Here is a 24,547-nt window from a genome sequence, read left to right on the forward strand (position 1 = left end):
TTAAACTCTTCTTTCCCAAACCCTTCTCTGAGATTTTTCTTGAATCTACAACCCTTAAGGAGTAGCCACTCCTTCCCAACCACATATAATCCAAAATCATCAATTAAATCCTGAACCCCAATTTAACAGATGATGACCACAATTGCATGCATCTAAAGAGGTGTTGCAGGGGTGGGTTAGGCTCGGAGCAGAAGGACTGAGTGAGGGAGGGAGATGAGGAGCAGAGGGCAGGGGTGGACCAAAAAAACATAAACCATGGGAGACTGTGAAAGAAAGGAGGAGAGGGAAGGAGAGGAAAGGAGGAGGAAAAGGAAAGTACTTGTGTCGTCGACGGAGAAGACGAGAGTCGAAGGGGTAGTTAGGATTTGTGCAAACAAAGCAGAACAATGGAGAGATAATATTACCCCGACACAACCGGTAATCATTTGAAACCGAAGGGATGGCTCAGATTCATTATATTCAGATCAGAGGTTTAGATTTAATGCAGCGTCTAGAAGGTGGGAACGCTTAAGCGCCACTACCTTTTAGCCCAGAAGTTTAAGGTGTCTTCGATTGAAGCTTCTAATGATGATTTCTATATTTTATCTTTCAAAAGGGCATATCCAATGCTTAAAGCTCTCATCATTGCGGATTCCGAGGAGGATCATAATATAAACAGTCTTACCCCCACTTCATGGTGTGATTGTTTCTCGACTTGAACCTGTAACTATTAGGTCGCAACGATGCAATCTTGTGGTTTTAGAAAAGGTGGTTCGTTGCGTTTGTTGTAATTTCTTTATCCCCCTTATCATCTATAACAAAGTTTTTTCATTATGTTTATCAAAAAGGAAGGAACAAGTTTTCCTTCAACTACAGTCAAGGAAGACCAAGGCCTCCAGATGGTAGAGGCGCCAGGTATAGGTTTTTTTTTTCCTACTAATTGCCATTGGCCATTGAACAACCTATTGGGCGCTAGTAAGGCCAATGACCAATTATTCCTACACACCTGAATATGACAAGATTCAATCCACAACCTTTTCCCCTGGGCACCGGCTCTTCAAGCCGAAGCTGCCACCAATAGGCTAAACTAGTGTTCATTGTGGGGTGGTATTATCAACCATATGTCCATGGGGTATAAAAATTAATAGCTATTGATGTATTTCACCTTGCATGGTGCAACAAAACTCTCCCCAAATATGTAAATCTGATTTTTCTTTATATTTTTAATTTTAGAAGAAAATTTTTCTTCACACGTGGTGAAAGAAACACCACAAATTGACCGTCATTATTATTCCCACTATTTGTTGGAGGTCCAAATCATAGTTAGCAAAAACGGGAATGACAAAAACACAGAAACAGACAGTACGGGTTTTAAACAATAAAATTTTTCGAACGACATGATCAAATAAATGAACAAAAAAACAGAGAACAAAAAAAGAAAACGGACGGTACAAGTTTTAAACGTGTAAATTTTAAACAAACGGAACAAAAATAATGGTAGTATACTCGTATAAATTCAGGAATCATTACATGAATACCTACATCTAATGTTCAAAACAACTATATTATCCAACACTAATGCATATATATCTCATGTCTCATTATAAGTTTTACGACATATAATTGAATATCATCCAACACCAATTCTAAATTCATACACCACACGTCCAAAAATTATTGAGCAATGTGGCTTGGCTATGATGTTGTTCATTGTTGTCAACATAGTCAACATACTCTTGAAGTAATGTATGCTCAGTTTGAGTTGGGAGTCATCACTTTAGAAAAAAATTTCAACAAATGTATCACTTTGTATCTCAATTTCGGGGTCCATATATTGATATTGAATTGAAGATGATATTATAAGAAATATAGGACATTGAGTTAGCTTCAAGTCGGCGAAAGAATCAAGTTGATTAGAGTTTGGGAAAGAGAGATATGGTCAATTAAATTGACATTATGTTCAACAAGTTATGTCTCAAAAAACACCAAAAAAGGGGAACGTGTTTAAATGCATTTTAAACGTGTTTAGAATAGGAATGCTTGCCGTTTGCAGTTTTTTCAAGTATCTTTGAGAAGCATACGAAAAAATGTGTTTCAAACGGTAAAAAACATGAACGTGTTTAAAACGGTTTTAAACGCGTTTTTGCTAACCATGGTCCAAATTGCTCTTCAGTGTTCCACACCTATTCAAGAGCAATGACAGCCATCGGTGAAGGAATTCCTCCTTCACCATGACTTGAAGAAAATTAGACCATTTATTTTACAATCATGGCTAGTAAAATTTCTATTAAAAAAATGGCAGGCCTTTAATGAAGGTACGTATTGAAAGTAAAATTGGTTGAATACAAATTTCCTCTAATGGTATAAATTAACATAGTTTATAACTACATATTGAGTGCTTAAGTCGGTCGATTTTTTGGCTGATCCAAGACAAGGTCTACAAGATCAGGCTTAATGGGCCGATCCGACCTATTCAACTTTAAAAATCTCAGCACCATGACCGAAGCTTGTCACCATCATGTGAACTGTTTATTAAAAAAGAGGAAGGAAGGGAACCAACCACTGGCAATGGAGGAGGAAGGTTTAGGGCTGACAGGAGAGGAAGCGAGGCAGATGGAGGGGACGGGTCGTGGGGTAGGGAGAGGAGAACAGGGGCGAGAGATAGAGAGGGCAGGGCCACAAAGTCTAGGGGGAGAGGGAAGAAAACAAGGGTGGAGGAAGGGGGTATTGTAGTGGGAGCAAGAGGGAGAAGATGGGACCAAAGGAACCACTGGAAGGGGAGGAGGGTTAGAACCTGTTGAAGGGGAGGGGAAGTCAGAGCAGATGGAAGGCACAGGGTAGTGAGAGAGAGAGAGAGAGAGAGGGGGGGGGGGCACAAGGTCGATGTGGGGGAGAACAATGATGGGAAGGTGTTATAGTGTAAACAAGAGGGCGAAAATAAGTGGGAACTGTGGCTCTAAATAGGATTGGGAATGCTGCCACGGGGAAGAAAAGACAGAAAGACTAAGGTGTATGCAGTGAGCATCGGGTGGCTGAGAGAACCCAGGCACACACCCCAAGGTGCTCTTAGCCATCCAGATCCTCACTGCACCAAGGCAGTGCAGCAAAGAATTTTTATACGGTAGAGTAGGGGCCCAGTTGGACTTGCTGCGAGAGACAGGACTGGAGGAAGGGAAGCATATTGGAAATGAGAATTTCCACGCATCTTTTTTTTTTCTAACCATTTCATTAACCATGCAAAATTAGTCAACTCGCACCTCCAAGCTAGTTCTGATGGATCTCGATTCCTTTGTTTTAAACCCTCCATGTACTCAAAACACACTGGTACTGTTTGGTTGCAAGGGAAAATAAAGGAAAGGTTTATTAAAATTCACTTTGCAATCAAAATTTCTTCTCTTTGTTTTACAAAAAATATATTTCCTATAATAAGAATTTTTGGTAGTCATGACTCATGACTCATGATTGCATAACTTTCGCTCTTCTTTACCAAATCACTTCCCTTACTTTCTTTTGCTAGCAACCAAACGGATCCACTATGTTGTAAATACCACAAATTTTTCATTACGGAAAATATGATACAAAATACAATACGCATCTGTAAAATTGCCAAAAGTATCAGAAAAATAAAATAAATACAAACTCAGATGAACAAATCAACCACCTGGTCGAGTAGTGGCCGGCAATGGTTTAGTGGCCAAACCGCCACAAGAGTCAGAGAGGAAGAGAGGAGGGGAGGGGTAGGGTAATCCAGGTCTCAACAAAAGCTGCAGAGATGGAAATGAATGAAAATGCCAACCTACAGCGTCTAGCCCTCCCTTTGCAAGCTCCACCAGACCTCTCTTAATTTGCCATTACTAGGCCAAAAGTTTCCTCCCTCCATGAAACCCACATTGATTCAATGAAATTTCTTTCAATAATCCCACTTATTGCCAGACCAGTTCTTATGGAACCAGTCAAATTAGGGGCATTTGAAGGCCTTATTGCCGGTCTTGGGTGTTTTAAGCAAAAGTAAGACACAAAAGAAGAAAGCAAGGAAGAGCATTAGTCCATTCATATCTTTCATCTTCTCAATTTCTGTTCTTGTTTGAGTTGTTTCACCATTCAACCGTTGCATGGGTCTTTTTCAATTCTCTTCTCTTCCAACCGTAATGGCAAATGGTCACTGCCTAAGAGAATTTATGACGATCGTAATTGCCTTGGTGTCAATAGCAATCCTCACAATTAACATGTTGAGCATGTCAACCTCACCCAAAGTGGAGCCAAATGTGTTAGTGGGGGCTCATGTTCGTATGGCAGCTCAACATAAGGGTGTCAATCATTTCAGTTTGATTCAGGATACTACAATACGTACGAACGAACTTGAACCAAATAATTTTCATAACCTCAACCTATTCAGTTCCATTCGGTTTAAGGTCTCAATAACTCTGTTCAAATTCGAAGATGCCTACAGTCCCACAATGTCAAATCTGGTATCTTTTAACACTTTTTGCATAACTCAACAAAGAAACCCATAGTAGGCAATTTCACACAACTCAACAAAGGCATGCCCGTAAGGTATAGTATGGTTTCGATTCGGTTTGGTTAAATTCAATTTATATGCTTTACACTTTATTCAATTTGATTTGGTTCAGACAAACGGTTCAGTCTAAAACTGCATCTAAAGAAATTTCATTTTTTCAAAACCAAAACAGATTCAGTTGAGTCTTAAATGCCAGTTTCAGTTCTGGTTCTATATTGACAACCTTTGCTCAACATTCAGGACTAGTTGAGATTTTTTTTTGGTTAGAAACTAGTTGAGATTGATGCGGGGCGGGGTCTGTGTTATTGTTACTTGAGTCGAGCAATGATCCACAGCCAACGACCATTTTCCCCTCATGGATTTTCCTTTTTCAGTAGGTTCCTAAATGTTTTGCGAGTTTTCAATAGTTCTGATCAATTAAAATAATGAACCATATACAAGCTCAAATGGATGCACATATTGTCAACAGGGATTGTGCATTTTGCGGCCAAACCGGACTTCGGATGTTTGCTACTCCTGAATGGTTGTTCCACCCTATCCTGCTCTTCTTTCGTTCTTTCACGTTTGTGTTTCAATTCGTGTTGTTAAAGAACTGCTTTTGCTTCTTTACGTTTGTAGTTGAGGTGTCTGTCAGCCTATGGTAATGTTTCTTCCAATTTTAATAAAGGTAAAAAGGAATACTCTTCCATAAATAAATATATAAAAACTTCAAAAAGAAAATGAATAAAACCCTATCCTCTTTCCCCTATTCTCTTCCATCTCTCTGCTGACCAGCAGAGCAGCCCATAGATTATAACAATTCCAGGTTAAGATCAGATGGAATCATCCTCCTTTTTCCTACTCAATTGTCAATGTTGGCCATGGCCTTCATTTCATTTTTCATAAATTAAGTTTTTTCAGAGAATGTTCTAAGAAAGAAAAGGCTCAAAGATGTACGAGTCATACTAATAGATTTTCATACTGAGTCCTCTAAAAGAAGAAAAAGTAAGGTGTCAAATCTTTTAAATAATCTCATGATGTTTAAAATCAACCCACAACGCTTACCACCAAAACCAATATCAGTTGAAACAAGCAAGCAGGAAATTGTTTGGACCTCTTCCTCCCACTAATGTAATCAAAATAGCCGTTTAGACCTCTTCCTCCCCTTAATGTGATCAAAATAGCTGCGAACGACGATCTGGTGACGACTGTCCATTTAAGATGAAAGCTTGGAGTAGGCTCTGTGCTGTCTGAGTCTGTTCAGGGGTTCCAGATATGAAGACCATCCCATTACTTGTGCCAGGCCGAGGATCGTGTACTATGACTTTGGCACCAGAAATCTAATACCAGGAGAAATAGAGCTCAATAAAGTTGAAACTATAGAAAGGATATATCGTCTGATAAATGATATTGGGAGCAGACATTGAATTTTGCGGTAGGAAAGCCATTAGCTAGCAAGCAAAAGAATTGACCAATGTTTTCGGGGTTTTTCTTTTTTCTTGGTGCTTTGTGTTTCTCTTCCTGTCGTTTCATCTCTTGGTAGATCCAAGGTTTTAAGTATCATATTGTATCCGCCGATACTAACCCATACATATCGTGTCTGTAAGGAACGCGATACAGTACCAATACATACCTAAATTTTGGTACATGTAAGAAACCTTATCCATTATATATAATTAATTGAATTGAATGCAATCGTTTCGTCGTATTTTGTTATCATTTCTATACATGATATAATTTACATATTGTTTATTTATACTATTTTACGATTCAAAACTGTATATATCCCAAGCATTTCCATACTATTTTTAGCGTATCTTGCATCTCTCCAATACAATATGTCTCTTAAGATCACCCTTCCAATACGATACCTGGTACTGATACTTTAAACCTTGGGTAGATCCCATTAACTCATTAGACAGTTTATTAGCAACATTCTCAAGGAAACTTGCAGGTCAGACAGCAACGATCCTGTAGCTAAGACAATCAATTATAGGTTCAGGTACATCTAAACTAGCTGCCCGCCCCACTCTGACCTAAGCTTCTTTTGCGACAATAACTAATAAATTGTTTCCTCCTAAAAGTCAGCAAAATTCTACATAGACGTTTCTCAGTGTGTCAGGTAATTTTGCGATTAAGGAATCCAAAATTTGACTCATCTTAATGTGGCTTAATGACAGTGAAGTTTATTGTGGGACACAGTCTGAGCGAGCACTTCAGGTCTAAGAGGATGGAATTTAAATTAAAAAAAAAAAAAAAAAAAGATAAAAAATAAAGGAATAATCTCCAAGATAAGCACAGAACAATTACAAAGAAGGCAAGCAATAAAGAACGACATGTCCAAACTTACCTGTCTTAAACGACTCAGATTGTTACCCTTTTGCCCATATACATAGATAAGAGCATCTTCAGGAACTGCGATCTCCACAGTTGTATTTGTCACTATTGCAGATTTGCTTCCACTGCAAACACAATTGAAAATTTGAAACAGCAAGAACTAGTACAGAAGAGTTCCATTAAAAAAATTCAATATCATAAGTTCTTTATGGATGGCTACTAATTTTTATTAAAAGAGCATAATACAGCAATAACAGAGGGCAGAGGCATACTTCGAGACAACCCAGAACCTCCCCACACCCTGCAAAAAAACTTTTTTTTAGACTACTCAAAGCAGAATATGATTCTTCTGCTATATTTCTACTCTGGCTACCAGAGTAATATGGTGCTTCTACAGTGGGTAATAGCAATACATCTTTCCATTGCTCACTGTGATAACAAAAGTGACAGTAAAGGCAATGATTATTCCATCAATCTCTTCCTCACCAGGACCACTAATAACACTTCTTTGGTGATAAATCAAACAAAATACTGTTTTATATGATTCTTTCCTTAGGACAATCGGTGAACAACATAACCCCAGGATCGAGAGGATTACCAGTCAAATTGTAGTGAGTAAATAGTTCCATCAAGGATGCACCTTATGAAAAAAGGATTGGACTAACAGCCTTGCCAGTTGGACAAATTATAAGGCCACTAGGGCCATGCAAGGTTTTAAAAATCGGAATCGAATCGGTGGAAACAGTCAATTCAGATCAGAGGTACAAGGCTTGAGCCTGATCTCCACCAATTCTCCAAGGGAAAATTGCAGCCGCCAAAAACGCATATTTTGGCCATATATCCTTCATTTGGCCACAAAAAATGCACAAACTTGAGAAAACTTGCCATTTTGGCTTGAGCTATAAGATTCTTGAGCTCAAAACTCCAAAAAATTAGAGATCTACGGAGATCTAAACCCCCTCTAAATGCCATTTCTGGGTGGACCCATCAATTCAAACCGATTCTAGTTGATCTACATCAGAATTGGATTGGGATCTATAGACGCCGATCTTGTTGAAGAGTCTGATTTTTAAAACCTTGAGGCCGTGATCCAAAAATAATGCATCTCATTGATGAAAAGTACAAGGACACATGGAAAGTTGCATTAATCATCCTCTTTCCATAATTGTTTTTCACTTAAAGAAAAAGAAATCAGGATTAGGCCGTTGCCCATCTGTGCTTTAGCTATTTTTTTGCAATAAAATATTATTATCATTACTGATACTCCTCTTATTGCAAACTGGCTTCTCAGAAAAACCCAAATATATGGCCTCATAGACAGAATCTGCAAGGGGGTGGAAATACCAAGCACGACAAATTTATATTTGGAATGTATCATATGAATGGCATTGTGACAAAAGACAGAGACAGAAACTAGGAAATAATGAAGTAAAAGAAAAGCCAGAACTGAATAGCCAGCAAATAAACTGATAGAAGTAACCGTTAGGCGGAATAGGAGAAACTGAATATCTTAAGTTGGAGTGATAAGTTTGAATTGGACCTCTGGTTGAGTGGTCTCTCTGGTGGGGCCCACTGATCAGCAAACCTTCACAAGAAACTCTTGAGAAATCAGTGGTGCAATAGAAGGTTTACGGAATAAGCCAAAAAACAGAACAAAACAAAACAAAACAAAAAAGAAAAAGAAAGAGCACCTAGTCCAGAACTAAGGGTTAGTAGGCAGCAGAATGCAAATAAAAAAAGAGAGCACAAAGTTCTGACATATGTTACTAAAGAGAGATTAGCAGCAACAAGATGCAAATCAGATTTCAGAAAATGATCCCAGATTGGGAAGTTATGACTAAATTAAGAATTCAGAATTCACATAGAAACAGGAGGGCCCAGGACTTGTAAGAGAGAGAAGGGTTACAGCATTCCAACTTCCGTGATCCTGTAGTGAGGAATCTGCAGAGACTCCCTTGAGAAACCTCCCAAGTTTACAGCAGTGTGTCCACAGCACAAATAAGTTGTAGAAACTGAAACAACTATTGCTCAATGTATGGTGACTTGTAGCTTTACAAGCTTAATTATGGACTTCCGAATACCTATCCTATATTGACTATGGACTCAAAATACAACCAGTAAACTGAAAACCAGACCTGATGCTACTGTGGACTCTCTTTGAGTGTTTTGAGAATAATTATTACTAAACTATTTTAAACTGACGACTAGAAACTCCTCCCTATTATAGACAAAGAAAAGAAAACCCCAGGACCTGCTGGATTAGGACACTGACAAGACCCAGTAAACGAACACACCAATTATTTCTGACCCACTTTTTCTAGCAAGTCCTGCTTATTATAGACAGAAAAGAAAACCCCAAGACCAGCTGGATTAAAACTCCAAACTAGAGCCAGCCCACTTTTCTAGCCTTCTGACTGATGCTGAATCAGCTCCCTCCCCCCCACGGAAAAAGTAGAAGGGAAGAAGAAGCATACAGAACTATGTGAAACTGACCTTCCAAGATCTATGCCACCTCTATAAGTTGTCAATCCTTTTCCAATGTCAGTGAAGCCCCTTGGATTCCCCCCGCCCACAGTCTGCAGCCAAATTAGACAATCACACATTAAAGTTGTAAGAATGGTCAACTAATCCTCATTATGTTGACCATGATAATAACAATAATAATCGCAAGAATAGATGATACAGAAAATTTTACCTGTGATGTCCATAACCTTGGTGAAGGAGGACGATCTAAGCTGTGTGAAAGTCCAAGATGATCAATACTGTGTGTTAGGGAACTTTTTCGATCAATGTTGTGAGAAAGGGCCACAGATGGGTACATCCTAGGAGGAGTAGGCTCCCTCACTCTTCCATAGGGACTAATCTCTGGGATGGCCGAGGAGTAGCTCCCAACTACAGAACTTTGCGACAACTCAGTGGGGAAAAGATTATCCCGCAATCTACCACTAACTAGTAGCAAACCATCCTGAACATTACGAAACTCTCCAATAATCTGTATAAGTCAAACTTCCTCATTCAGTAAATAAAGCTATGCTTCCGCTTTCAGATATTATGCTACCATAACAGTCTGAAAAAGTGCTCATTTTTGCCTTATTCAATGTCACATAAACTCATCAAAAAATAAGCATTGCATGAAAGAATCCAAACATGGTAGAATGATCATTCTACGGAACAAGATGAGAGGGGTAATGCAGGAGTAGATTACAAAAAACTACCCCAGCAATTTATAACCCCAAACAATACAAATAGGACCAGGAAACAAAGAAATAACCCTATCAAATAAACCCCCAATGATACAATATCCATATAGGAGCAAAACCAGCCCAAAACACAACCCAATAGGAGAGAGAAAGACCTGCTATAGACCTGGAGAGAGAGAGAGGTGCGGTCAGGTCTGTAGGAGTCCGATTGAGCTGCACTCTTGGGCATAGAGTCCCTAGGGAGGGTACAAAAACCCCCAAAGTTGAGCGGATTCTGATGGCTGGTTGTGAAGTTACAAGCTTTCTTGATTTTCTGACCTAGGAGAAATAATCGCAGGCTTTAGGAGAGAGAATCAAATCTGGTTTGTAACTTGGACAGATCTGAACTTCTAAATACTCACAGCAGTCGTATACTTCAACTGCAGTAACTTTAGGATAAAATAGAAAGCTTTAAACAAGAAGAAACAAAGGGAAAAGTGGGGGAGGAGCGGCTGTCTTGGCCCGGGCTTCTCACCCACAGCTATCCCGGCTGTTCTAAGCAATTGACTGCAATTATTCTTTATTCAAATATGAAATTATGAATACATAGGCTCCTCTATTTATAGAGGGCAGAATAGCAATCAAACTACTACTAGGAGCTAGTTTCAAAATAAGACTAGACACTCCTACTACAACTAGGAATTCAAAATTGGACTAGGAATAATAATCCTATGTGAAAAACAAATAGAGTTCTATGACAATTTGGACTCGACATACCACTTACTCAACTCGATGGGCCCAATGGCCCTTAATTAATTAAAAACAACTACTAATTATTCCCCTAGCTGATGGGCCCAATTGGCCCTTATTTGTATTTAGCCACTCATGTGGATCAAGTAGGGGTTCGGTTGGCTTCTTGGATGGACCCTAGCGACTCAGGTGGACTAAGGCTGGACCCTTTTTCCTCTTATATTTCCTTCCATAATGTGGATCTACATCAGCTCCCCCTTTCTTAGAATCATTCAACTCCGATGAATAGGTAATGGACATGTAGTGCTCATAGAGCTCTGTGTCAAGGCGTTGAAAGTCATCGGCATGGATCCAAGTACAATCCTCTCGTGGTCGACCTTTCCATTTGATAAGGAAGGAGTAGTACCCTTTGCCCCCACGAACTGTGGTGAACTTGTTGTTGAGAACATCTTCGATGACATCATCTTTAGGGTTTGCAAATTGAGGAAGTTTAAAGGTGTGTTCAGTGTCATCGTCATCAGAATGGTGTCCCAAATATATCGTCAGATCAACTACATTGAAAACATTGTTGATCTTCAGAGTAGGAGGTAGCTCTAGCATGTAAGCATTAGTGCCAATGCGCTTCAAGACCTTGTAGGGACCCATGTTCCGAGGATGGAGCTTGTGCACTGTACCAGGAGGAAACCTCTCAGGTGGAATTCGAACCATTACCAAATCACTAGGCTGAAATTCCACGTAGCGACGATGTTGATTGGCAGTTGTTTGGTATCCGTCATTACTAATAGCGATGCGATGACGAATATCAACATGTACCTTCGTGATGTGTCTAAGGAACTCATCGGCTTCCACACTCATATGGGCCTGAGGTGGCAAAGGCACCAAGTCAACCGGTCGTTGAGGTTGCAGTCCAAGGACAATCTCAAATGGTGTACGACCTGTGGTGCAGTTGACGGAACTATTATAGGCGAATTCAGCAATGTCCAGTATAGATGGCTAAGTCTTTTCATAGTCTCGGACTAAACATCGGAGTAAGTTGCCAAGACTTCTGTTCACCACTTCGGTCTGTCCGTCTATCTGAGGATGGAATGTAGTGGAGAACTTGAGTTTAGTATTTGTTTTCAGCCATAGAGTCGTCCAAAAGTAGCTCATGAACTTGACATCCCTATCTGAAACAATTGTCTGTGGTAGACCATGTATGCGCATTATCTCTTTGAAAAAGAGTTTGGCCAAGTGACTTGCATCAAGAGTCTTCTTGCACGGGGTAAAGTGTGCCATCTTGGAGAAATGATCTACTACCATAAATATGGAATCATACCTTTCCCGTGTAGGTGGTAAGCCTAGGACAAAGTCCATACTTATGTCTTGCCAAGGTGCATGTGGAACGGGCAACGGTGAGTACAATTCTGTATTCTTCTTTTCTCCTTTGGCAAGTTGACAAGTGCGGCATCTCTGTATCACATGTTGCACATCCTTTAAGAGTTGAGGCTAAAAGTATAAGTCTTTCATCATGGAGTATGTTTTGTCCTTGCCAAAGTGTCCACCCATTCCTCCTCCATGTAGCTCTTTTATTAAGTGATGCCTCAAAGAGGTGTTTGGGATGCAAAGGCGAGTGCCTTTGAAAAGATACCCATCTTGTGTAGCAAATTTGTTATCCTGCCCTCCTTGTAGGTTGTTGAATACTTCGGAAAAATCAGCATCACTAATGTACTCCGCTTTGATGTGGTCCACTCCTGCACTTTGTACTGTGAAGGTGTTCATCATCATCACCTTTCGACTAAGTGCATCAGCCACTTGATTCTCCTTCCCAGCTTTGTACTTGAGAGCAAATACGTATCCTTGCAAGTATAAGATCCATTTAGCGTGCCGATCACTAATGGTCTTTTGTGAGTGCAAGTATTTGAGTGCTTCATGATCCGAATAGAGCACAAACTCTTTGCCAATTAAGTAATGCCTCCAATGCTTGAGGATTTGAACAATGGCATAGAGTTCTAAATCATAGGTAGAATACCTTCTTTTTGCATTATTCAACTTTTCACTGTAGAAGGCAATCGGATGGCCCTCTTGCATAAGCACTCCTCCTATCCCAACATGGGATGCATCAGTAGCCACTTCAAATATAAGATCAAAATTGGGTAGTCTAAGCACTGGTGCTTTGTCATCTTTTGTTTGATCAAGTTGAAAGCTTTAGTAGCTGCCGGAGTCCACTGAAATGGAACTTTTCCCCCTTTTGTGCATTCTGTAATTGGGGCTACAACGGCGTTGAAATTCCGGATGAATCGTCGGTAAAATGAAGCAAGACCGTGAAAGCTACAAACCTCGGTCAAGGTCTTTGGAATAGGCCAATCAACGACACTTTTTACCTTCTCCGGATCAGCTTCTATGCCTTGTGAAGACACAATAAAACCAAGTAAGATGACCTTGGGCAGCATAAAGGAACATTTTTTCAAGTTGATGTATAACTTCTCTGCCCGTAGTACTCTCATGACACGTCTCAGATGCTCTAAGTGTTCATTTTGTGCTTTGTTGTATAATAGTATGTCATCAAAGTACGCTACGAGAAATTTACCCATGAAAGGTCGTAGTACATGTATCATCACCCTCATGAAAGTGCTAGGTACATTGGTGAGGCCAAAAGGCATAACCTTCCACTCATACAGGCATTCTTTTCTTTTGAAGGTTGTTTTCCATTCATCCCTTGAACGGATTCGAATTTGATGGTAGCCACTCCATAGATCAATCTTTGAAAAGATGGATGCTCCTGTCAACATGTCAAGCATAGCATCCAAACGAGGAATAGGAAATCTGTACTTTACCGTGATTTTGTTAATGGCCCGGCTGTCAATGCACATACGCCATGATCCGTCTTTCTTTGGTGTCAATAGGGCTGGTACTGCACATGGACTCATGCTCTCAACCAAGAACCCTTTCTTTAATAAATCATCCACTTGTCTCTTGAGTTTGGCATGCTCTGTAGGACTGAGACAATAAGTGGGCAGATTAGGGAGTACTGACTCAGGCACAAGGTCAACGGCATGTTGAATATCCCTCATCGATGGTAGTTTATCAGGCAATTCCTTTGGCACCAAATCTGAAAAATCAACAAGTAATTGTTTGATTTGTGGGGAATGTTTGACAACTATCACTGGTTCAGCAGCCTTGGTAACAAGAGCTATGATTAGGCCGATTTCTTCACCAAGGGTCAGGAATTCTCTATGGGGCAGTACGCATAACTTGTTGTCCACAGTGTTCTTGCTGAAATTTTCTTTGCATGGTTGCTTCTTTTGCTCAGTGGTTGTTTTGGAAGAGGTCTTAGCAACATTCTTTAAGACATGTTGTCTCCTTAGTTGGGCAGCCCTTAACTTGTCTTTTACCTGAGGTATGTTGAGTGGGTTTAGAATGAATGGTTTGCCTTTGTGATCGAAGATACATTGGTTCTTACTTTTTAGTACCTCCCACTAGTACATTGTTGTCATATAACCAAGGCCTTCCAAGTAGTACATCAGTGAGGACCATGGGGATGACATCACACCATACACTTTCTTCATAATCTGAGAACTTCAATGGGACTAAACACCGTTGAGTTATAGCCATGGTGTTGTTGTCTAGAAGAGATATCTTGTATGGCTGTGGGTGGGATTTAGTCTTAAGCTTTCCGTCAATGACAAAGGCTTGAGATACCACATTTACACAACTTCCACTGTCCACAATCACTTGAGCTTTGTGAGGTCCACTAGACATTAAGGTGTAGAAGATATTGTGCCTCCTCCAGTCTTCACCCTTAGTTTCAGACACTAGGATTCTTGCAACCACATTAACATAAGCATGATGATCATCATTCTCTGGTGTAAGTTCATCTTCCCGTTCATCCTCCTCTCCTTCAACTGCAACAATAACAATCCAATCGTCATCTTGAGGTTCGTGGATTTGTAAATCCGGCTTGGATTCGATGGCACTGATGACAGAGTTGGACCGTCCCCGCTTAGGGTAGAATTTATCCGTGTGTCCAGTCTTTCCACAATTGTAGCATGTCACAGATCCACTCTTCCTTCCCATTGGAGCCTTCCCCTTATCTTATGTATCTTGTGGAGCTCGGGTAGGTAATCTAGTGGGTTTGGTTGGTGCATAAGGCTTTTTGTTGTCAGTTAGCTGGATGTACCTTTTGGAGGTTGTTTTGATCAGATCCTCTGCTTCTAGTGATTTGTCAAAACAAGTGCTTAAGGAGGGTATCTCGATCACACCAAGCTTCTCATGAATATGATACCTTAACCCCAGTTTGAAACAGGATATGAGCAGTTCTTTATCTTCTTTATGGGCACTTTTTTGTGAAAACAGTTCATTAAAACGATCAATATAATCTCCTACAGTCATAGCACCTTGCCTGAGAGTATTCAACATGTCGTAGAGTTGACGTCGGTAGGTGGGTGGTAAGAATTTATCGTTAAGGACAAATTTCAAGTCTTCCCAATTGTGAGGCATCTGACGACTGCGGATCAACCTATTCTCTTCATTCCTCCACCAGTCCTTAGCTCCACCAGTTAACTTAGTGACAACTAATTGAACTTTCCTTTTTTCAGGCATACGGTATCACCGGAAGTAGTCATCAAAGGAAGTTACCCAGTCCTGGTAGTAGAGGGGATCATTCCTCCCACTGTACTCTTTCAATTCTAACTTGGCCTTGTACGTATCGTTAGGCTGATAAAGCTGATTGTCATACTCATTATACTCATCATTCTGAGTTGTGACATTACTTCTAGGTTGCATAGTGACTCTTCTGGGAATATTACCAATGCAATTAACAGCAAGTTGAACATTAGTTTGGGCAGCAGTTGGTTGGGTATTAGAGTTGGCAGCAGTACTCTCTTTTAGGTCAGCCAACTGTTGGTCATGTCCATCCAACCTCGTAGACAAGGCTTGGATTGCTTTCATCACATCTTAAAGGGTGGGTTGGTGTTCTTCTATCTGAGCCATAGCTCTGATACCACTTAATGCAGGAGTAGATTACAAGAAACTACCCCAGCAATTTATAACCCCAAACAATACAAATAGGACTAGGAAACAAAGAAATAAGACCATCAAATAAACCCCCAAGGATACAATACCCATATAGGAGCAAAACCAGCTCAAAACACAACCCGATAGGAGAGAGAAAGACCTGCTATAGAGCTAGAGAGAGAGAGGTGCGGCCACGTCTGTAGGAGTCCGATTGAGCTGCACTCTTGGGTGTAGATAGTCCCTAGGGAGGGTACAAAAACCCTCAAAGTTGAGAGGATTCTGAGAGTTGGTTGTGAAGTTACAAGCTTTCTTGATTTTCTGACCTAGGAGAAATAATCGCAGGCTTCAAGAGAATCAAATCTGGTTTGTAACTTGGACAGATATGAACTTCTGAATACTCACAACAGTCGTATACTTCAACAGCAGTAACTTTAGGATAAAATAGAAAGCTTTAAACAAGAAGAAACAAAGGGAAAAGTGAGGGAGGAGCGGTTGTCTCGGCCCGGGCTTCTCACCCACAGCTATCCCGACTGTTCTAAGCAATTGACTGCAATTATTCTTTATTCAATTATGAAATTATAAGTACATAAGCTCCTCTATTTATAGATGATAGAATAGCAATCAAACTACTACCAGGAGCTAGTTTCCCAATAGGACTAGACACTCCTACTACAACTAGGAATTCAAAATTGGACTAGGAATAATAAACCTATGTGGAAAACAAATAGAGTCCTAAGACAATTTGGACTCGACATACCACTTACTCAACTCGGTGAGCCCAATGGCCCCTAATTAATTAAAAACAACTACTAATTATTCCTCTAGCCGATGGGCCCAATTGGCCCTTATTTGTACTTAGCCACTCAGGTGGACCAAGTAGGGGTTCAGTTGGCTTCTTGGCTGGACCCTTCTTCCTCTCATATTTCCTTCCATGATGTGGATCTACATCAGGGGGGTTTTAGCCGCTACTTTTGGTTTCCATGGAAGGAACAATTTGAGTCTAAGCCTATAAAAGAGCAACAAATAACAAGTATATTTGTTCGCAAAAAAGCAAGAAATGTTTGGCTCCTGCAAACAATGTAAAGCAATCACAGGTCAAGAATAGGCTATGTTTTGATAACTAATGGCTTGTGGGCTTTTATTTTTTGTGATTTACTTGTAACTGGCTGAATTATAAAGCCCAAAATAGGCTCTGTTTTGATATCTTATGGGCTGTGGTTTTTTTTTTTTTTTTTTTTGGTGTATTACTTGTAACTGGTTCAATTACAAAGCCAAAAATTTTAGTCTAAGAGGGTACACAAATTAATTAAAGTCAAAGTCTTTCCCCATTAGCATTAGGAGTTTGAAAATCTAACTGGTTGTTTGGTCCTAGTTTCATTAGGATCATAGAGTTCTAATTTCATAGTCACTTTAGGATTTCAATTAAGATTTTACGAGTCTATCATTGCTCAAATAAATAGTTTGAGTTGTAATAGGATCAGAAAAATTTAAGTCATATTCTGAGAGTTCATAGTGGTTTGAGTTGTATTAGGATCAAATGGATTTTACGTCATATTCTGAGGGTTCTGTATTAAGCATATGCCCCCTTCTCTTCTTCTTCTTCTTGATGCAGTACAAGGACAGCCCAAAAAGGCCCCTAATTAGTCCAGCTGGGTTAAGTTATAACTAGCCCAAACCAAGCCCTTTTCTGGCCACTGACTCAAGTCATAGTCCAGGCCCATACTTGGGCCCATATATTGGCTACACTCGAGCCCGTGTTTCTGCTCATGTAACCATCGACCATCAGCTATTAAGGGAGATACTTTAACCGATTTGTGAGCCCATGTGGCATCCATCAGTTCAGACTTCGGACTAGGAACACCATCTCTCGTTGTGGCTCTATATCAGATTCCCTTGCACCAGGCTTAGCACAATGGGTGTTTTCCCACTAATTCCTTTAACTATACCCTAAAAACCAAAATAAAAAGTTCATAACAAAAGGAAAAAAAAAAAAGGAACTATTTGCATCCTTTATTTTTTTCTTAATAAAAACCAGAAACAGAGACACTGTCAAACCTGTACTACTTCATCATTTTCTGAGGCACACTTGGGAACCTGATCTCCTCCAATTATCCGTATTCCAGCACCGGTTACTTTCCTCATTTCTGAAATTATTTGACCTCCTTTACCCAGCAAACAACCAGCTTGGTTTGATGGTACTAGAAGACGAGCTGCAACAGAATCTTCTGATTCTAGCCCCTTTTCCATGCCAGCTTCTACTAACCTAGTGAAAACACGAAGAAGAGCATTTTGTGCTGGGGAGTACCTTGATTCTGGGTTCTGCAGAATGAAAAATGACAATTACGACAGAAACAAAAACAACTACATTAAAGAGTCTAAGCATGAAAATAGAAGAACAAGAAGAAATACAGGTAGCTAGATTAACCTCCATTGCAGAAACAGTGATTACACGTTCATCCGATTCAGCTACAGAAGCTCCACAGCTAATAGAAGCTCCTGTTTCATTCTGCAATGCCCTGACAATGATACCTCCCTTGCCAATTATACCTCCAATCTTATCATTTGTGCAGAGAAGCCTGAATAAAACTTCTTGTTGTGTCTTCTCTGGATCCAGGGTGGGGATCCTGTCAACATCAGTAGACAGAGGACGGCCCCTGGATGGATAGTCAATAGAGCTGTTTGATGTATGTGTAAACAGTGAACTCCTAGGACGAGGGAACTCTCCATGTGGATCAGGAAAGCTTCCATGGTGAGTTGTCTCAGGCCTGCTTGCAATTGATTGTGCTTTCTCTGTCGGTGGACAAGCTTGAAGGCGGCAGGAAACAGCAACCAGTGCTTTCTTTACTGCTAAAATGTTTCCTGTAATCTGCAAAAAATAAAAAAATAAAAAATTATGGGTTTTCAAGCGAGAAACAGGAACAAACAGTTTCCTACACTATAGTGGTTAAGGACACATGCCACATCCACATTCATATGGAGTCTATGGTTCAGTTCTTCAACCTAAGAGTGTGTACGGGAAAGCCAAAACTTGGGGTTCTCAGTGTGCTGACACTTGGCATATGGCAAAGTGCCCTTCTAACAAGCTGATGACACTCCTAGATGATATCAAAAGAAAAAAAATGTGAGCACTATGCATTCTTGGACAGATATCCAGTCCTTTAATTGTTTCTTTATATGTTTTTCTTTTATTTCCATATTTTCATGAAATTCTTTAATTTATTAATGTAAGTAAATAATTCCATACGCCCTTGTCCCCAGCTGTCATTTTGAAAGGTTTACATGATACATATAAACCCGTGCCATGTACAACACCAGTGAGACGGTGAATATTGGGGCATAGTATCGGGCTCTTACTGCTTACCTCCTCCCTACATTAAATATTTGAAGAGTACATACACTATGACATGAATGGGCCAGATGCAAGGTAATAAGGTTTAAAAAATATGGGACCTTCCTCCTGGTGCAGCCTGTGAAATATTTGGAAGGAAGATAAGTTATAACTTATGACGACTAACATGAACCTCCATCTAAGGTGCCTCAGCAGCCAAGGATAGAGCTGTTCTGTGAGGTTCAGTGCATAAACAGTTTGCACAATAGCCACACAGGCACTTCACAACCTCAAATTCAATTCATTCTCAATCTGATTTCTCTATCTATCACAGTCAATTTAAAGAAGAGAAACCTTTACATATGGAAACTATTCTAAAATAGAAACTAAATAAACACAGCAAAATCTCCAACGTACATACTCTACTTCCTAAGAATAAAGAGAATAAAATAAAACTAAGAAAGTTATAAAAGATGACATAATATTTTCCCAAATCCAGCTAGATTCCAAAAATCAATTAGACTCGATTCTTGGTCAAGGTTCCCAAACGGGTTCAAGTTGATCCACCAAAGCACTCCTTCAACCATCCAATGGCTATGTGCATGGTCATGCACACAACCTTTTGCCTTACTTTTATTATTATTATCAGAGCGTCAAGTAGGCCGACGGCATTGTATATTTAGCCAATCATATTTTACATGGATCTTGTTTAATAGTTAATAAGAATTTAACGTAAGATCGAATCACAAGTGATCCAATCCTAGGTAGGATCTTTCGTAAATTTAAGGAGTTAACTTGAATCAACAAACGGAAGCAAAATAATAAACTATTTGAACACAAAACAGTAACTTTTTCCAGACCTTGAGAAGGGAAGTGCAGAATCAGTATTTTGCAAATATCTCGATATCAAGCCATTGAAAAGGGCCCAAATTTGAAGCAATCTCCAAATTAGGGTTCTTGAATGCCTAGTAACAATTTGAGTTCGATCGGATGGCTGAATTGTTTAATCCGAAAAAATGTGAAAAGACATCCAAACTTCTAGAAGACTTGAAGAAATTCAAAGAAAACTTGACAAACAATACTTACTTGTTGTTGAATGAAGAAGATGATGAAATAATAAAAAGAAAAGGATTGAGATGGGATAGATGTGGGTGGGAAGGTAGAATGGTGGGATGGATATCTCAGCCTAGGCCTCTCACCCACAGTTATCTCAACTATTGAAGAATTATTTCTTAGAATTTTGGGAGCACAAAAGCTGCAATTTCATTAATAAATTCGTATTCAATTCTGCAACCCCATACAAACTTATATAGAAGACTCAAAGCTAACTTAAACACTAAAAAATAAAGGCCTAACCCAATCGTTAACTAATTGGAAAATCTAAACTGACTACAAAACTAAAATAACAAATAAAATAGACTCAAAATAGGACTCTAACTAAACTAATCAATTAAATCTCGTTTTCCTACTTTCTACCCATATTTTAGGCCCATTACAAAGAAAACACATGGAATCAAAGGGTCAATACATGCATAACCTAACCCAAGGCTTATTTCTAATAAGCCCATTATGTGACTTATCTGCATCAGAATTATGTCTTATCGACCTTGTTAGGGTGTTCTCCGTAAGCTACGCATTGCATTATGACATGAATCGGTGGAAAGTAAGGAAGGGTTAGTTGGGGCACACCCTATAAGATACCCGCTTTGGCACCCAATTATAGTGTCGTAGAGCGTTTATGCACTATGGACAAGTAAAGAAGCTTGCCCAAGAGTGTAGGATTAGATTAGCATCTTGGAACGTAGGACATTTAGTTGAAAAAGATTTTAGAATTGATAGATGCAATGAAAGGAAGAAGAATCAACAAAGCTGGTATACAAGAAACAAAATGGAAGGATGAAAAAGCTAAGGATTTAGATGTCTATAAGCTTTGTATAATGGGAATACAACTAATAAAATGGAGTGGAAATAATAGTTGATAAAGATTTACACAATGATGTTGTAGATATTAAAAGAATACCATCCATCAAACTTATATTAGTAAAGGAAATCATTAATATAATTAGTGCTAGCGCACCTGCAATGGGATTAGATAACCACACTAAGAAACAATTCTGGGAACACATGGATTATTTAATCCAATGAATTAGTCAAAATGAAAAGATTATAATAGGAGGAGATCTAAATGGGCATGTTAGAAGGGATAATAGAGGCTATGAAAGAATTCATAGAGGATTAGGTTTCAGAGACAGGAATGAGGGGATTTCAGTGTTAGATTTTGCGGTTGCCTATGATTTATCAATCGCAAACGTGGTTTGAAATTTTCAACCAACATTTCATAGTTTCGACATGGACAGAGACAAAACCATGGTTGAAACCAAAATGTAACTGGTTTTGACCAGTTTCAACAATATTTCACACATTTCAATAGTTTCAATCGAAAAATACAAATTTTGACCAGACCATGACATGTCGAAGTTTACCCCAAAAGTACCTAGTTTCGAGCATTCATAAATTCTGACCTTGATTTAGGATCTTGTAGTAAACACAGGTTTCGAAAAAAGGGAAGAGCATCTAATCATCTTTTTTTCTTCAGTATGCATCTAATCAACTTCAAGAGTGGGCAATATAGTAGCCAAATAGATTTTTTTCTAACTACACAAGTTGATAGGCTATCATGTAAAGGTTGTAAGATTATACAAGGGGGGAAATTAGCCACACAACATAGATTAATGACCTTAGATATGTGTTTTAGAAACATCAAATAGTAGGAGAAGTCAGAATGTTTGCCTCAGGATAAGATGGTCGAACTTTAAGGGAGGTAACTTGAAGACGATTACTAATAAATTAGTATCACATGCAAGATACTAACATAAGGATGATGCCCTAACATAATGTGGAACGAGATGGCTGCTTGAATTAGAAATAAAGTTAAGGATGTTTTGGGTGAATCTAAAGGAATATGACACTCATCTAGGGAGGGAGACTTGGTGGTGGAGTGAAGAAGTTCAAACAACAACTAAGGCTAAGAAATCCAATTTTATACCTAGGCAAAGGCAAATGATGAAGATGATTTCAATAGGTAGAAACGAAATTAAGAAGATAATTGGGAAAGCAAGGGCTTTAAAATATGAGGATATCTATAACAAGTTACACACCAAGGAAGGGGAACAAGGTATCTATAAACTAGCCAAACTGAGGGAAAAGAAAGATAGATTTTTCAACCATATTAGATGTATTAAAAGTGAGAATGATAATATGAATGAATGATAAGGAGATTAAAGAGAGGTAGACTAAATATTTCTACAGTTCACAAAATGAAAATAATAATATTATCTTAAAAGGTTATAATAACCATCAAGGAACTACAAATCTTAGATATATGCAGAAAATTATAACGGCTGAAGTACAAGAAGCATTAAAAAAATGAAAATATGTAAAGTAGTAGGTTCAGATGGTATCCCAATAGAAGTTTGGAAGGGTCTAGGCATTTGTGGATTATCGTGGCAAACTAGAATATTTAATAAGATTCTAAACACAAGGAAAATGCAATTGAAGAAGAAGCATTATGGTACCGATTCCAGGGTTCCGTAGTGATATTCGAAAAGTGTTACCTTCTGAAAACCTCTTCAACAACAAACAGAATCTTAATCTTTGTCTTTTGATACATAATCCCACACTTGAAATGCTATTTGTAACAGAATCTAATATATTGGTATAAAATAAACACTAGATAAATGCCCAAAAATTTACAGAAGAACAAAAACTCCTAATAAATATGAAGAAAAAAATCAAATTTCAATTAATCAATACTCTTCAATAGGCTAGTTTATTTACTGCAATTCGTGGGAACGAAAAGAAATTTAAGCAGGATATGTGTTTTTGCTCCCCTTGTTTTAAATTCGAAACGAACTTCAAGAGCCAGAGTCGTTTAAGGCCTTACCTCTATGACATCGTCGTTGGGAGACGCGCATGCAGGGAGCTGTTCCGTAGGCAAAACGCTAATCTTGGCACGGCTATCCTTCCTGATACCACCAATAATCTTCCCACCTTTCCCCATGACCGAGCCAACTTGATTGGAAGCAGCGAGCAATCTGCAGGAGACGATACCTCCCCCAGGAGGGAAGACACCCTCGGTTTCCGCTTCAACGTCGAGGATCCTATCGAAGACCTTGACGAGAGCCTCTTGTGCGGGAGAGACCTCGTATTCCTTAACTGATTCCTCGCCCTTGTCATCTTTCAACTTGATCTTCTTCTTGGGATTCTCGGAGGCCACAACGATAATGATGCGCTCGTCGCACGCTACGACGGGATCCTCCACGCGGATCTTGGAGCCGGTCTCCTGTTGGAATTGCTTGATGACGTTGCCGGACTTTCCAATAACGCCGCCGATCATGGAAACATGGCAGAGGAGGCGCAAGACAACCTGGCCAGGAGACACAATAATGGGTGGCGGAACGTGTTTACTGCCGCGGCCGCGCTTGGGTGCGCCGTTGACGCTGCTGTAGGTATTACTCTCATGAATTCCGGAGACGCTGTAGAAAGAACGCTTCGCCGGTGGAGATAGGAAAGGACCGTCCATTCCTACTCTCACACTGTGATTGCTCCGGTTCTCCTTCTGCTCCTGCAAACCTAACTTGGAGGCTGGAGAATACTCTCTGAATCCGAATCCGACTTCACGCAACGTTCCTTCTTCTTCTTCTTCTTCTCCTCCTCCTTCTCAGTGATTGATCTTTGTCTAAGTTGCAGTAGCTAGTGTGAACTGTGAAGCGAGGAGTGGCTTCCCCTTGGTTTTGTGATGTTCATAGGTTGTCTTTCGTTTCTTTCCCAGTTCTCACCAAGACTAAACTCGAAGCGTAACCCTCTCCCGTGCTCGCCTCCTAGGTTTTCCTCCTTCGGTGGTTATTATACGCGGGGTGCGTAATACGCTCTGCGAGTGTAGCATTTTCTGTATTGTTATATGATCCCTAGGGTCACGATTACTTGATCTTTCGGTAAAGTTTGGAAGCTAAGGTTAAACGCTAAAATGTAAAAACCATGGGGAACCAGCTGGAATTGGTTGGAATCGGCATAAACCTTAAAAGTTAGGGATGTACATGGATATTCGAATTTTGAATTTGTATTCGTATTCGATTAAAGATATTTAGAATAAAATTTAAATTATTCAATTTGATTAAATAATTAATTCATTAATAATTTTGAGTGCTCTAGAAGTTTAAATAAATTTTATAGAATGAGAAAAATAATTAAAACAACTTAGAAAGATAGATTAATAACAAATTATGTCCTAATTATACAAGTCAAAGAATAATTGGATAGTTGAAAATTTGAGTTCGATCTACATCCATATTCGATTTGTGGTATTTGAATCTGGTCAGGAAATATCCGGATCCGAACACATTTGATTCAAATTCGATCCATATCTGATCCATTTACATCCCTACTAAATAGATCAATCAAAATCAGGATTGAGTTTGGCAAATT

The 24,547-nt window shown here is 39.3% G+C and overlaps 1 protein-coding gene across 2 annotated transcripts; it reads right to left on the reverse strand.

Annotated features, from left to right (window-relative positions):
• Positions 1-5,431: 5,431 nt before the first annotated feature.
• Positions 5,432-23,946, reverse strand: LOC122083561 (KH domain-containing protein HEN4-like). 2 transcript variants are annotated; one of them, XM_042651413.1, is made up of 8 exons: positions 23,007-23,945; positions 18,161-18,601; positions 17,791-18,054; positions 9,510-9,806; positions 9,308-9,390; positions 8,355-8,399; positions 6,828-6,939; positions 5,432-5,817 (listed from the first exon to the last, which is right to left on the reverse strand). In XM_042651413.1, the coding sequence occupies exons 1-8, from the start codon at positions 23,643-23,645 to the stop codon at positions 5,653-5,655; spliced, it is 2,046 nt and encodes a 681-aa protein (XP_042507347.1). In that variant the 5' UTR covers positions 23,646-23,945; the 3' UTR covers positions 5,432-5,652. The 2 variants fall into 2 exon arrangements, with proteins under 2 accessions (XP_042507347.1, XP_042507348.1); XM_042651414.1 differs by lacking the exon at positions 8,355-8,399 and having other exon boundaries at positions 23,007-23,946.
• Positions 23,947-24,547: the final 601 nt, after the last annotated feature.

This window comes from Macadamia integrifolia, chromosome 7, assembly GCF_013358625.1.
Source record: "Macadamia integrifolia cultivar HAES 741 chromosome 7, SCU_Mint_v3, whole genome shotgun sequence".
In the NCBI taxonomy this organism is placed as follows: Eukaryota; Viridiplantae; Streptophyta; class Magnoliopsida; order Proteales; family Proteaceae; genus Macadamia; species Macadamia integrifolia.